This window comes from Trachurus trachurus, assembly GCF_905171665.1.
Source record: "Trachurus trachurus genome assembly, chromosome: 16".
NCBI lineage: Eukaryota > Metazoa > Chordata > Actinopteri > Carangiformes > Carangidae > Trachurus > Trachurus trachurus.
This window is the reverse complement of record NC_139902.1, coordinates 11972265-11985223: the sequence shown is the minus strand read 5'-3', so window position 1 is coordinate 11985223 and position 12959 is coordinate 11972265. Positions and strand designations below refer to the sequence as shown.

The 12959-nt window shown below is 43.8% G+C and overlaps 1 protein-coding gene across 2 annotated transcripts in view; it reads right to left on the bottom strand.

Moving 5' to 3' along the window:
• efna3b (ephrin-A3b) overlaps positions 1-12725 on the bottom strand; it is a 57366-nt gene extending 44641 nt beyond the window's left edge. For both annotated transcript variants that reach the window (XM_083989138.1, XM_083989139.1), the window contains exons 1-2: positions 12328-12725; positions 11765-11980 (exon numbers count right to left, since the gene is read on the bottom strand). In XM_083989138.1, the coding sequence (XP_083845264.1) occupies positions 11765-11877 (113 nt within the window). In that variant the 5' untranslated portion in view covers positions 11878-11980; positions 12328-12725. The remainder of the gene's footprint in view (positions 1-11764; positions 11981-12327) is intronic.
• Positions 12726-12959: the final 234 nt, after the last annotated feature.

Sequence of the window (12959 nt, the reverse complement as noted above, 5' to 3'; positions counted from 1 at the left end):
AACTTGAATTTTGCATGATGAGGGTCTGATGCCCAATGAAATAATGATATTAATCTTGATATTAAGATATGAAACTGTTTTTTAAAGGCAGTAAATCATTATCACTCCATTATAAATTTAATTTGTCTATCAAGCCATCTAAAATCCAAAGACATTTTTGTCTAGACAGAAATTAGCAGCATTGAGAGACCTTTCTTTGCCGTTTTGGCTTTACAAATGTGAAACAATAAAGCAAATTGAAATAGTTATTAAATCAAGTGAAAAACAATTTCTCACAGCACAAGATAACATCTTTAAACAGCCTACTCTGTCCAAAACAACAATATAAAACAGAGAACCAGACTCTCCTTGGTTCAAGCTTTTAACAGTGAGTAATTGGCATTTAGCTTAAAACCATTAACTGCTTATTAAAATCATGTAGATTGATTTTTGTAGATAATAATTGACTGTTTCAGTATTAAATCACACATGCAAATCCATTAAAACAGCAGCAAGGAGTTGTAGCGCGTGCTGGCATTCAGCACAGCAACACAAACTGGCCAAGATGTGAAGCCAAGAACAGGAATCCCTCATAAATAAGTGGTAATAATCACTCTGAAGATACACACACGGACACACTGAGAACTCATTGACTGATCTGAAGAGAGACTTGAGAGTAGTACGATGGTGCAGAGGAGGACAATGAGGAGGAGGAGAGGAAGTGATGGCCGAGCCAACAGGAGAGGCAACAGGAGAGACAGAGAGGCAGGGGGAGGAGGAGGAGGGAAGAGCGACAGATACAGAGAGAGAGAGAGAAACAGGCTGAACATCCAGGAGAGGAGTGCAGTGTCTGTAGGATGCCATCGATCCAACACTGACAGAAATAGACAGCCAGACCAGAACCAACTGAGGCACTCTGAGACACACTGACACACAGCAGTGCTGTTGACCCTACACACATCCAAACAGCAAGAGCCATTCATACATGAACAAGCACACACACACACACACACACACACTCTCTCTCAATTCACACACAAGCAGACACACACACACACACACACACACACACACACACACACACACAGAAATGTGAACATTAGAAGCCGAAATGTGCTGAAACACCAACTGAACATAGGATAAATGTCCAGATTGAGACCAACATGACATGTTGCATTGGCTTCAATCACAACAACGTGCCACATGCTTGCTTCCACGTTTTCGTCGATCACACTTCTGTGCTGCACCACCTGCCATCAGTCAGCATCATCACATGAATTCTCGTATTATTCTCACGTCTCCTCTGAGCTGCACATTTACTTTGTTCCCACCCAGTTCCGTTCGCGCTCCTCTTTTCTTCACTCATTCTGAGATCAATCAGTTTAGCAGTTTATTGCTGAGACTTCACCTGGGGTTTAAACACAATTTGTTCACGTACACGGAAATAAATTTGTGCACTTTGGATTAACATATAAAACCCTCAGCAGGCCCATAAAGAGAATAGGTCACTTAAGTCTGGTTCTTAAATCGATGATTTGAGAGGACTCCCTCAGTCTGACATGAATCTCCTTGCAGCAAACAATCCTGATGTGAGTGAGTTTTATTTTGTTTTTACAGCACTGGAGAGACACAGCTTGAGCATATTGAGCTACTCATTCAGGGTTGGACAATATGGCTGAAATCAATATCATAATATTGAATCAGATATTTCAAAAGTTGCAGCTCTTCTCTGTTTTACATCATTGTTAACTGAATATTCATTTCTTTTGGCTTGGTTTCCTTTGGTTTCTTTTTTTTTTTTTTTGGTTTGTTTCAATGATGTCACCTTTAATTGATATCACCAATAGCCCCAATCTTTTCTATTACAAGGATTCTAAAAAACATTTCAACTAGGCATGTTAGGGCTGAGAGACTTTGTCAACTAATAGGAAAATAAGGCTAAACAAAAACAGCTTCAGACAATTTTTTAGAAAATGAAATGCCTAAAATTTTCTTTTCATTGGGGAAATCACACCCAGCAAACATTTCTCTCTCTTTATTTTCTGACATTTTATGGACAAAGCAATCAAGCAAGTTAATGGCCGGCGGATTGATCGATAATGAAAATAATCATTAGTTGCAGCCCTAATTATTGCCCAGCCCTACACACATGGCCCCTCATCCTTCATGCAGAAACAACACACAGCACATGACAAACTACAACGTCGCTTCAAAAACCGCTCTGGCCTGGTGATCATCCCTTGAATTTCCTGACCCTGATCTTTGGTCTGTAATCACTGGTTGACTGGCCGCTTTCCACTGACACATCAGACGAGTTGACTGTCAGTTTTACCGACTGGTTGCTGTTGCCATCAGGAGCAGAGTGCTTGTGCAGCCAACATTTTCTGCCTCCTTCCCCTGGCCTGGCTGGGACTGATTAAAGCCTTCTGCTGAAACAAGGTCATAATTCACTTAGCCATTTCCCAATTTCCGCATAATTACCCTCCTGCTTCGTGAACGCTAACACGCGCGGACACACACACGCGCCCGCACACATTCGCGCCGACGCTCACACACAAACACATTTCCTCTCTGATTTGTGTCATTACTGAGAGGAGAGTGGTTAAAAGGTTTCAGAGTTGGCCTCTTAGTGACAGCTTAAATGGATAAAACCTCAATTAAAGACTCTCTCCCTCTCTGCTGCACTCTCTGTGTGGATGGAATAAGCATAATTCTGTGTCCTCTGCAGTTTTGTTGAAGAGACGGCCCTGCCTTCCCCTTTTTATTCCGCCTCAAGCCTTTACAATCAAGACTTTCTCATGTCCTGCCATAATTGCCCCTTATGAAAACCTGTTAGAGAGAAGCTACCTCCGGAGTAAAACTGGACAAAACCGCTCCTCACAATTGAGATCTGAAGTTGTTTACATCTTGATGAACCCATAACATCATCCATAATCAAAGCTCAACAATGCACATCATTTCTGCCCAGCGAGCAGTGACAATAGACACTTTTCTTGTCAATGCAGTGGTGCTCCTCCCTGCTGCTCCTCTGTCCAGTCCCGGCCGGCGACAGTTGATTCCTGGTGTGTGCGAGGTTTGACGAAAACAGCTGCATTTTCGCACGGAACTGTGTTTTGTCTGCCTTTTTTACGTGGAGGATCCCTAATTGTCATGTCGGTAGAGTTTATTAATGCTAGATCACGCTGCTCTGTTGCGATCAGGCTCAGCATATGGCCTCAGACTGCCGCTACGCTGCCATCATTAGCCACGTCACCAACACACCATACGAGCATCTGGTGAGTGCGCGTGTGTGTGTGTGTGCAAGAGCTGACAGTCTACATTATTAGTGCCCCCCTCCAAACCCCCCCAACCCCTTCTCCCTGCACCCACAAAGCCCCAACAGTGCTGGCGGGGAATAGGGTAGACATCACATAGAGAATACTTACACACACACACACACACAACACACACATACGCTAACACACACACAGATACTATATAAAGCGCTTTGAAACAGCTTGTAAACATCACAGCCTTGTTATTAGCACCTGATTACACTGTTGGAGCTTAGGCATCGGCTCAGAGAATAATGTTAATATCAACAACAACACTCGAGTGTGTGCGTCTGAGTGTGTGTGAGAGTGTTTTTGTGCGCTGCCTCCAGCCCATCGCTGAGGGATTTGTTCTCTGTGGACAATTTGTTCAAATTTAACACATGGGTGGGGAAGATAAATTCCTGTTTTGCCCCGCATTTTTGCCTAAAAACTACAGATAACAAGGGAGGACGGCCATTCAATAATTTGGCTGTCAAGGGAAGGCAATTCATCCGCCTCAGACGGTGTCGCTTTAACTTAAATCGGCACAAACGCTGCATGGCTCTGACACAGCTTCTCTTGTTATTGCAATGTGAGAATTCATTGTTAAGTTCCAATAAGAAAAAAGACCCACACTGCTGTCCAGCCAAACTGTCTTGGAAAGATTTGTGTGGCGACAGGACAGTGAGCTCTGCATTCCCTTTCTATGCCTTTACATTAATCATACACTGTCGCTGTCCTTAGATAACCTCCAGTCCTGTCCTGATCATCCATACCTGCTTATTCATGGTCACTGGGTGAGAAGCAGGAGGGCGCAGTGCCATTTAATCAAAGACCAGGAATGTGCTCTCTCAGGAAAAGTCATATTTTGCATCATAAACCATATCAAGAAAGTCTTGTGACATTTTTGCGACTGCCCAGCAGCAACATAGAGAAGACAGGTAAAGTGGGAGCAATCACTGGTGCAACTGCTTAATAGGTTACAGAAAATAAAGCCTTGTGTTTACAGGCATCAAACAAGATGTCATCCTTCCTGGTTTTCACTGAGGCCCTGAGTGGAGTCAGCGTGATCCAAAAACATGGACTGGAGGTGAAATGAGAGTCTATCGACTCACATCTGTGCCAGTTGTTTTTCTGAAGTTGATCCCAATTTTGGCTGCGATCCTCTCATCTTTTCTCTGAAAGCAAACAGCCTCTCTGCTGTTGCCAGCATGGAAGTGACTGGTGCGTCTCAGCGCTGAATGTAGACAGAGATGTGGAGAGGAAAAAAAACAACAAAAAAATGCCCCATATTTGGAGCTCACCCCCCTTTTTCACACCAGAGCACACCTGGATGCAGCGCAGGTGTGGTTGTCAGATGGTGGATTTTAGAAAGTTACTGTAATTGGGCGACGCAGGTCCGGCTTGTCTCACACCTGAGAGGAGCCTTTAATCACTACCAGAGTGTCCAGACAGCACCACGGTCTTAACACGAGGAAGAGCAAGCAGAGCCATCACTCACCCTCTCAGTCACACCTTCAGGTAATTTAGACTGTACAGTGTAACTGATGGCGCCCACACTCAAGCATCTCTGATTAGGAAATCATTCCTTACGGACACAAAAGTGTCCGAGTGATGCATATTTGGTCAGGCTGGATAAAAAATCATTTCATCAAGTTTTTTCAACTGACAAAAGTCTGTCTTTTTCAGGATTTAGCAGAGCTGCACAGCTGCTCTAAGCTGTTCCCAGCAGGCGGCAGATGATAAATTTCAGCAGACGGGGAAATATTAAATACTGAATGTTTTATTTAAAACAACAAATCAAAAGATATTCAAAGATACTGGTTGGATCCAATATTTCAGATGTACTGTGAATGATTTTATCTGGGCTATAATGCTCCCTCCAAACATGTCATTCATGCTTTATTGAAAACAAAATACAGCAATTACATGGGAAACAACAACTGTGATTGCACCTCGAAGCCCCGACACCATACATTTTCCTGACATTAGGAGTGATGGAAAAAGAAAAACTGAGAAAAGATTTCGGCTTCATTTATGACTTTCTCGGATTTGTCAGTGTCATGAATCACATAAATCACTGCCCCAACCACTGATAAGGACACGTTCCAAATAAATCCATATCACTTTATCAACGCATATTGGTTCTGCATGCATTACCCTTGATGTTTTGTCCAAATGACACACAGACGTGCCCAGACCATAAAAGCAGACGGACAGCAGCACCAAAATATTATTATTATTTTGACCAATGCACACTTACATGTATAAAAATGTATTGGAGGTATCATTTGTATTTATATATAGTTTACAAAAACCTCTTTTCCTCACTTGTGCATTAGGGGGGTGTGTTCTCATGTACAATATTTGGGTGGCCCATCCAAACAACCCCCCCCCCCACACACACACACACACACACTTTTTTTTTTTCAGTTTTTCAGTTTCTGCATTCCTTGTTTCCTCTTGTTAAAGTTTGTGTGAGAATGTGGATGAAATTGAGCTTCGAGCTGCCAGAGCGAAGCATTCATGTGCAGATCTTAGCTTGTGAATTCACTGCAGCCCACCACGCTACACCTCCACCTCCCTTGAGGTTGATAACCAAAAATACATTCTTCTCAAGCAGTGGGAAACATTCACAGTGACACTGTTTTTCTGCATTTTTATTTCATTTTCCCCTCCGACAACCTCACTGCATAGATCATCTGGCCATTCACGGTCAGGAATGTGTTGAATCCACCTCAGACGAGCTAATCACCGCTTTCTAAGCTCTGTGATTATGAATCAGTTTGCTGTAAAATACTGATGGACTCTTCTCCTTGCTCCCTTTGTGTGGGAAGTTTCATAAAAGAAACCACTTTCTTTCTCTGAGGTAGAAGTGTTTTTAACTCCAGCCAAATCATTCAGAGCGATTTCTAGCAATGACTCTTAAAAGCCTGATAAATACAGCCTGCGAAGCATCTGTGCTAACCACCGAGCCACCAGCGCGGAATCAGCAGTCACTTAAATCAATACCAATCCTAGGCCGGGCATTTATACCTGTAAGACCTTTACTTTGTGCCAGGCTTGATCAGAATTGCTTGACTCAGTCTGACTCTCACATAAGCATGGTCTTAGCAGAATTACATCCCTAAAACCCCTACGAACGGCTTCCTTTGAATTCAAACCATTACACCGAGTAGTTAGCGCGCGACTCCGGGCCGAGCTAGCACAACCACTGAACATCAGTGCTCCATTTTCACGGCAATGCTTTCGATTAGTCGATCGTGTAAGCGGGACAGCGTTTGAGGAAATGAAAGAGCCAATCAAGAGATATGGAAAAATATTTCCGGCTTGTCTTTTTCTCAAGATCAGTGCAAGTGTTTTATGTGTGTGTGTGGGGGGAAATGTATGGGATCCAGCGAGAAAGCATGTCAAGAGAGGACCACATAAGAGGCGGCTTGGTCAAAAAATCTAAAGAAATAAAAAAAAAAAGCATGAAATGAGTAGAGGGGAATCGGTGTTGACAATTGGCAGAATAGGTAAGGTGAGGTGAGGTGAGGTGAGGTGAGGTGAAGTGAGGTGAGACAAATCTCAATGCAAGGTATTGGTAACATGTTTTCTAGCACTGGAAAGATTCAGTCCAATTTAATTTGGATTTAATTTGGCAGGGAAGTCGTCTCATAATGTTCACATTTAAAACAGTTCCCAAAAATACCCCCCTGCAAAAGTGTGAGAGAGAGGTGGGAGCATATTCCTGAAATCTAGCTCACCTCCAAAGAGGAAAAAAAAGATAGAGGAAGAGAAAATAACTCATTTCTTTTTCTCCTTTCTTGTACATGTCCCTTATTGCTGTGTGCCTGTACCAGACAATACCTGTCCAATCAGAAAAATGTATTTACGCCTACACACACACACACAGCAACAGCACAAGAGAGAGAGAGAGAGAAGACCACTAGATCTTATTATGCAAACAGCAGTCATCCATCATACAGGTGTTCCTATTGCTTTTAATTAATGACGTCTCTGCGACTGTGTGTACACCCCACACACACACACACACACACACATCATGATGCAAACCTGGCTCCATCCACCCATTCGCTATGTGGCCTTATTATTCGTTGCTAATGAATCGTCTGATCACTGCATCTGTATAACTGTTAGGATGATCGCTGAGGGTTGTGTGTGTGTGTGTGTGTGTGTGTGTGTGTGTGTGTGTGTGTGTGTGTGTGTGTGTGTGAGCGAGCCGGTGTGGGATTTCACTGTGTCCGTGCATGTGCGTAGAACACACATCAGAGTAGTGGATGACATACTATGTAAGAGGCAACACAAACGTCCATGATGGATGGGTTTTGTGCGCGCACACACACACGTGCACGTGCATGGGCAGGCCTTGTGATAGTGAGTGAGTAATACTCTCCTTTGTGAAGATATTCATAAATGTAAATGTTGTTGTCCTAAGTGGGGCTGCGAGACAGATAGGTTTGTGTTGCTGTCAAGGGGATGGTTGATTGGCCTGTTTTAATCTGCTCGTCTGTGTCTACGTACGTTCCCCTATCCCTTTCTCATGCCCAAACACACACACATTAACGAGGCCTGTGTTATCCTGTGTTATGGTGCCTAATGTAAGAACTCAGTGTGTGGATCAGGGCACCAGCCAAGCATTATTATCATTATTATGATGACCTTCTTCCCCCACTTTATTATAATTCAACACAAAATCCATCTGTATTCTTCCTGATTTCCTCCATCCAGTCCCACAGCATTCCTCTCCCTCTGTCTCTCTCTCTTCTCATATTCTTGCATTATTTCTCTCCTGCCCTGTGTGACGTGTCTGTGCGCACTCTGACGAGCTGGATGAATATAAAACAACTTCCACCTTGCCGTCGATTACCACACATAATGCATGTGAATTTATATGAGCAAATTCTGCTTGCGATAGCTGGCTTCATTCCAGTGGCATACGTCGAGGTGACAGTGTCATGGATACACACACACTCACTCACACACACTGTCTGCGAATGTTTACGCGTTTTGTTTATTCAAAACCTAATCGCTTCCGAAATATACAACTGATAAATTAAGAGATATCACCAGATATCTATTATGTAAATCGGTTAACTGCTGCGTTATTAGATTACACACATACACATGTATATGCACGCATTGCACACTCACACTCACAGCGGTGGTTAATTGCCAGGTGGTGGAAGATAATGTGTGATTTAACGGACTGATGGATTTGTTTTTGTTTCAGTCACCCATCAATGAACAGAGACATCTGTAACAGGGCAAACACACACATACTCTTGGTCCCACACACACACACACACTCATGCCCAGGGATATCAGTGACAAGTGACTGATAGGCAGTGGCAACAGCCTTTGTGCAAGAAGCAAACATAGGAATAATCCATCTTCACAAAGTTAAAAAAAAAAGAAGTACACAGCAGGGACGTGAGCATGTTTGTGTGTCAACATAATCATAAATATGTGCGCATGCTAGCAGTGCACATGTCCAGATGTTAGCATGCATGCACATTGTGTCGCTGTCTGCGCGTGTAGTTAATCTTTTTTAACAGTCTCAGCCTGTCTCTTGTGGTTGATGAGTGGCTCGGGGTCAGAAGCTGGTTGAGAAGCTGCAGAGTCCTGAGGCTTTACAATGTGTTTACCACTCAAACTGACAGCCATACTACAACTTATTATTGGCCTTCTAAACCTCCACACTGCACTGCGAGTTAGTGAAACTCCAGAGAGGCCGATCGCCAACGGCTAGAGACACGCCAGCCAACCCTACAAACGTTGGGTGTTGTGGTGCTTGAGTGCCGCGATTAAAATAAACGCCGGAAATGGGATCTGTGCTGCCGAAAAAGAAAAAAAAAATGGCAACACAAGTGTATGAAAGAGTAGATTAGACAGGTTATTCTGCAGTTTGTCTTTCTTTTGTGTGTCACTGTCTATGGCCCCTTTGTCTCCTAATTCACTAAGTAGGCTGAATTGAAAAAAAGTTATCCCCACTCACTGCTCATACATTGTCATTGTGCATGTGTGCAGAGAGAAAGAGACAGAGAGAAAAGAGATGGGAAGATCAGGGATGAGGCAGGTCCACTGAGATGCACCATTCTTTAATTAACCACAGTCTTTTTTAAAAGACACACACAGTAAGGCTCACACTGCAGGGGCTAAGAATATTCTGCCGCTGGGATGAAAACAGTACTGGCAGTGGAAGTGTGGAGAAAGGGAGAGAGAGAGAGAGAGAGAGAGAGGGAGGAGAGAGAGACTGCGGGGCTCTGCAGTACTCAGGTCCTGGACAGTCAGGTTAAAGGTTAGGCTGCTCCAGACTGCGTTAGTCCTCCCTCCGCGTTGTCTGAAACACCAACTGCAGCTTGTTTTATTTTATTTACTTTTTTTTTTTTTTTTTTACAGTTTACATTTTGAATGTACAGCAGAGAACAGCTGACATATGACTTAACTGAGGATACATTCCACCAAGGTTATATCTCTATCTACATCGAGGTCCTGGGTTCATCTTCCTTTTCCTCCATGCCTCTAGGCATTTTTCTTTTTTTTCCCCCTGAATTTTATCTTACTCAACTTCTGTCTCTGGTATGAAAACCAAAGGTGGAATTTCATTAGCATTTATTATAAAATTATTACTGGGCCAATACAAAAAAAAGCAGAAATTGAAACTGGGCCCTCTTCATTTTCAGACTTGGAGGAAAATATTAGCTAAAATGCACTGGAAGCAACTGTGCACGCAATATTAGTTTTTTCTATAATGTGCGGAAATTATTTTCTCGAATTGAGGAAAACTAATATTGTTTACAGAATCACACCACAACCAATAACCTTATTTTTTCCACGCCTATTATTTTTACGAAATACCTCATGTGTAGTATTAAATTTGGTCATAGTTTTATTTCTCGCTGTAAACTAAAAAATCATCGGCCCGTGAGTTATTGTCGGCAAACGAGATCTGTTTTCACATTATTAATGTCTTTAATAAGTGTGGTCATAAAGTGTGAGTTGCTGTATTCTCCGGCTGCTCATCTTAGGAGTCCAACGCGTTCTGCTGAAGACATAAACACCACATACTGAGATGTTCTGAGTGCAGCCGAGAAAGACAGTGAACACACAGGCGACAGGCTTCACTGCAAGATGGAGAACGAAGAGGAAGGTGTGTGTTAGTGTGTGTGACATGCGCTCTCATGCACCACCGAGACCTACGATTTAGGCTGATGGTTGCACTATTTTATGACCTTATCGGAAAAACTCAAAATAGATGACGACTTGCTGACCCGCTCACTAAAATCAAACCTTTGGAAAAATGAGAAAGCCAATATTTCATGTGAAATATGACATTTAGTGGTAAATTCGCAACATTTCGTTGACATATTTTCAGCAGGGAAGGAAGCATCTATAAAATTGACGAATGAGATGTGGACACACAGATGAAGACCTGATGAAACACAGATGGTGCAATGTAAACTTGCAGGATTTGACTGTGAATGGCTGGAGGAGAGTGCATTACTGCAGACTGACACTACATTCTTAAGAATCCAGCAGCAGAGCCACGGACTCACATGGACAGTGATAAAAAAAAAAGAAAAGAAAAGGCAGCTCTCAAAAAAGAGAAAGAGAGAATGGAAAAAAATCTTTCACTGGAATCGAGATCGGAGAGAGGGATTAGGAGGATAACAAAAAGGCCAACGGACTGAGTGTAAACAAGAAAGGGGGTTAGAGAGGGATAGAAGGAGAGAGGCAAGTTGGAGAGGGAGCGAGAAGGAGAGATTGAATAGTGACACTGCTACAACACAATGGGGTCAGGATGAAGAAGTGCTCCTAATTGAACCAGATAGAGAAGAAGACAGAGAGAAAGAGCCCTGAAAGACTGAGAGGAGAGCCACATGACAGAGAGAGGAGGAGGAGGAGGAAGAGAGGAAGGCAAGAGAATCACATGTGATTCTTTTTCCTTTCTACTCCTCTGCCATGAATGGCTGGGAGGCAGAGGAGAGGGGAGAGTAGAAAATGAGGGAAGGAACTGAATAAATTGGGAGGTGTGCACGGATCGGTGCTGGACTGAGGAGCAGAAACTCTAATATGTCTGACCAGCTGTGCAAGTGAAGGTGTTGGAAAGATGGTTCATAATCGGGGTCTGACAGAGGAGCTCAGCTCAACACTCAAAAATAGCTTTACCCTGCAGGAAAAACACACGAGAGGCCTATTGAAAATGGACTTGTGAGGACCTGTATCACTTCTCTAGTGGACGGTTGGATGCTACAAACCTGATAAAGCATTAGAGGCACATATGCAAGCAAAGCTAAAAAAATAAATAAATAAATAAAATGCAGTAAACCACAGATCAAGTCAAAGTGTGAACCTGATTCCCTGCAAATCGGGACATTTCCCTTTAACAGGTGGAGAAGAGAGGAATGGAAAAGAAATGGCACACAATCACACACACACACACTCACAGAGTTAAATAAGAGGAGTATTGAGGGGGGGTCTCTTACTGTATGTTGGAGCTGTTCCAGTAAACGGAGTGCCTGTTGGCTGACACCTGGAGCAGGTTCGCCCAGGTGAGACTCGTTAGCACCAGGAGAGACAGCGCTGCTATCAGAGCCATGCTCTCGGCTCCTCTCGGCCTCCGTCCTCCTTCGGTCTCTCCGGCCACTCTCTCGGTCCCTTCACCCCACCAAACAACGCGACTCAAACATCCCAGCAAATGCCTAACAGACGAGAAGAGGAGGGGGAAACAAAAGCTTCATGCATGCACACAAACGGATACGTTCACAGACTGTTATCAAGACTTGCTCTGGTTAATAAGTGTTGTAAAAAAAAAAAAAGAAAAAAGAAGAAAAAAGTCTATTGTGCTGTGGAGTGACTTGGGTTCCCCCCTAGCCCCCTTTTCTCCCCCCAATAAAAACCAGACACTGCGAACCACCCTCCCCTCTTCCCTCCCCTCCCTCCCCCAACAAATCCAGGGGCTTCAAACAAGGGAGGGGGGTTTCTGGAAGTCCTTATGAGCGGGTCCCCCCTTAAAGACCGAGCAGCGCCTGGTCCTCTCTCTCCTCACCGGGAACTGCTGCTTCTGAGCCCGCCAGAGGAGTGTGGGAGGCCGGTGTGAGTCCAAGCGGGTGGTCGGTGTCCCCCTGAGCATGAATCGGTCCTCTCCTCTGTGAAAAGAGTTGTGCTGCTCACGTGGAGAGGTGGGAATTACAGGTGGGAAGAAAAAAAAAATCAGTGGGAAAATATTAAATAACAAGCAAGTCCTCTTCTTTTTTTTAAAAAAACTGTTATCATGCGTTTCTGATGCAGTTCCTTTCCTTCCAAGGATCCCAGAGATATGCACAGCACGCCGGACTGCTGAGCTCTGGAGCCGCCGCAAAACAATTCAACGAGCCAGTTTCATTAGGTCTTCAAGACTCTATCCGACAACCATCGTTTACGGCGAGCAGCCTGCCAGCCCGTCTCTCCCCTCTCTCTTTCTCTCCTCCTTCTCCTCTCTCTGTTTGGTAGGCAGCGCTCGTTCACTTTGTAACTCCACCCCCAGCGAGCGACAAAAGCGCATTCCTCCAATATTGTGGCCGAGTCGCAGCACACCAGGCATCACTGCGACTTCAAGTTTTTTTTCTCTCTTTTTTTTTGTCAATTATTCGACCTCCACTTACCACTACCTGTGTAAAAGTAGAAAGCTTTGAATCCCCC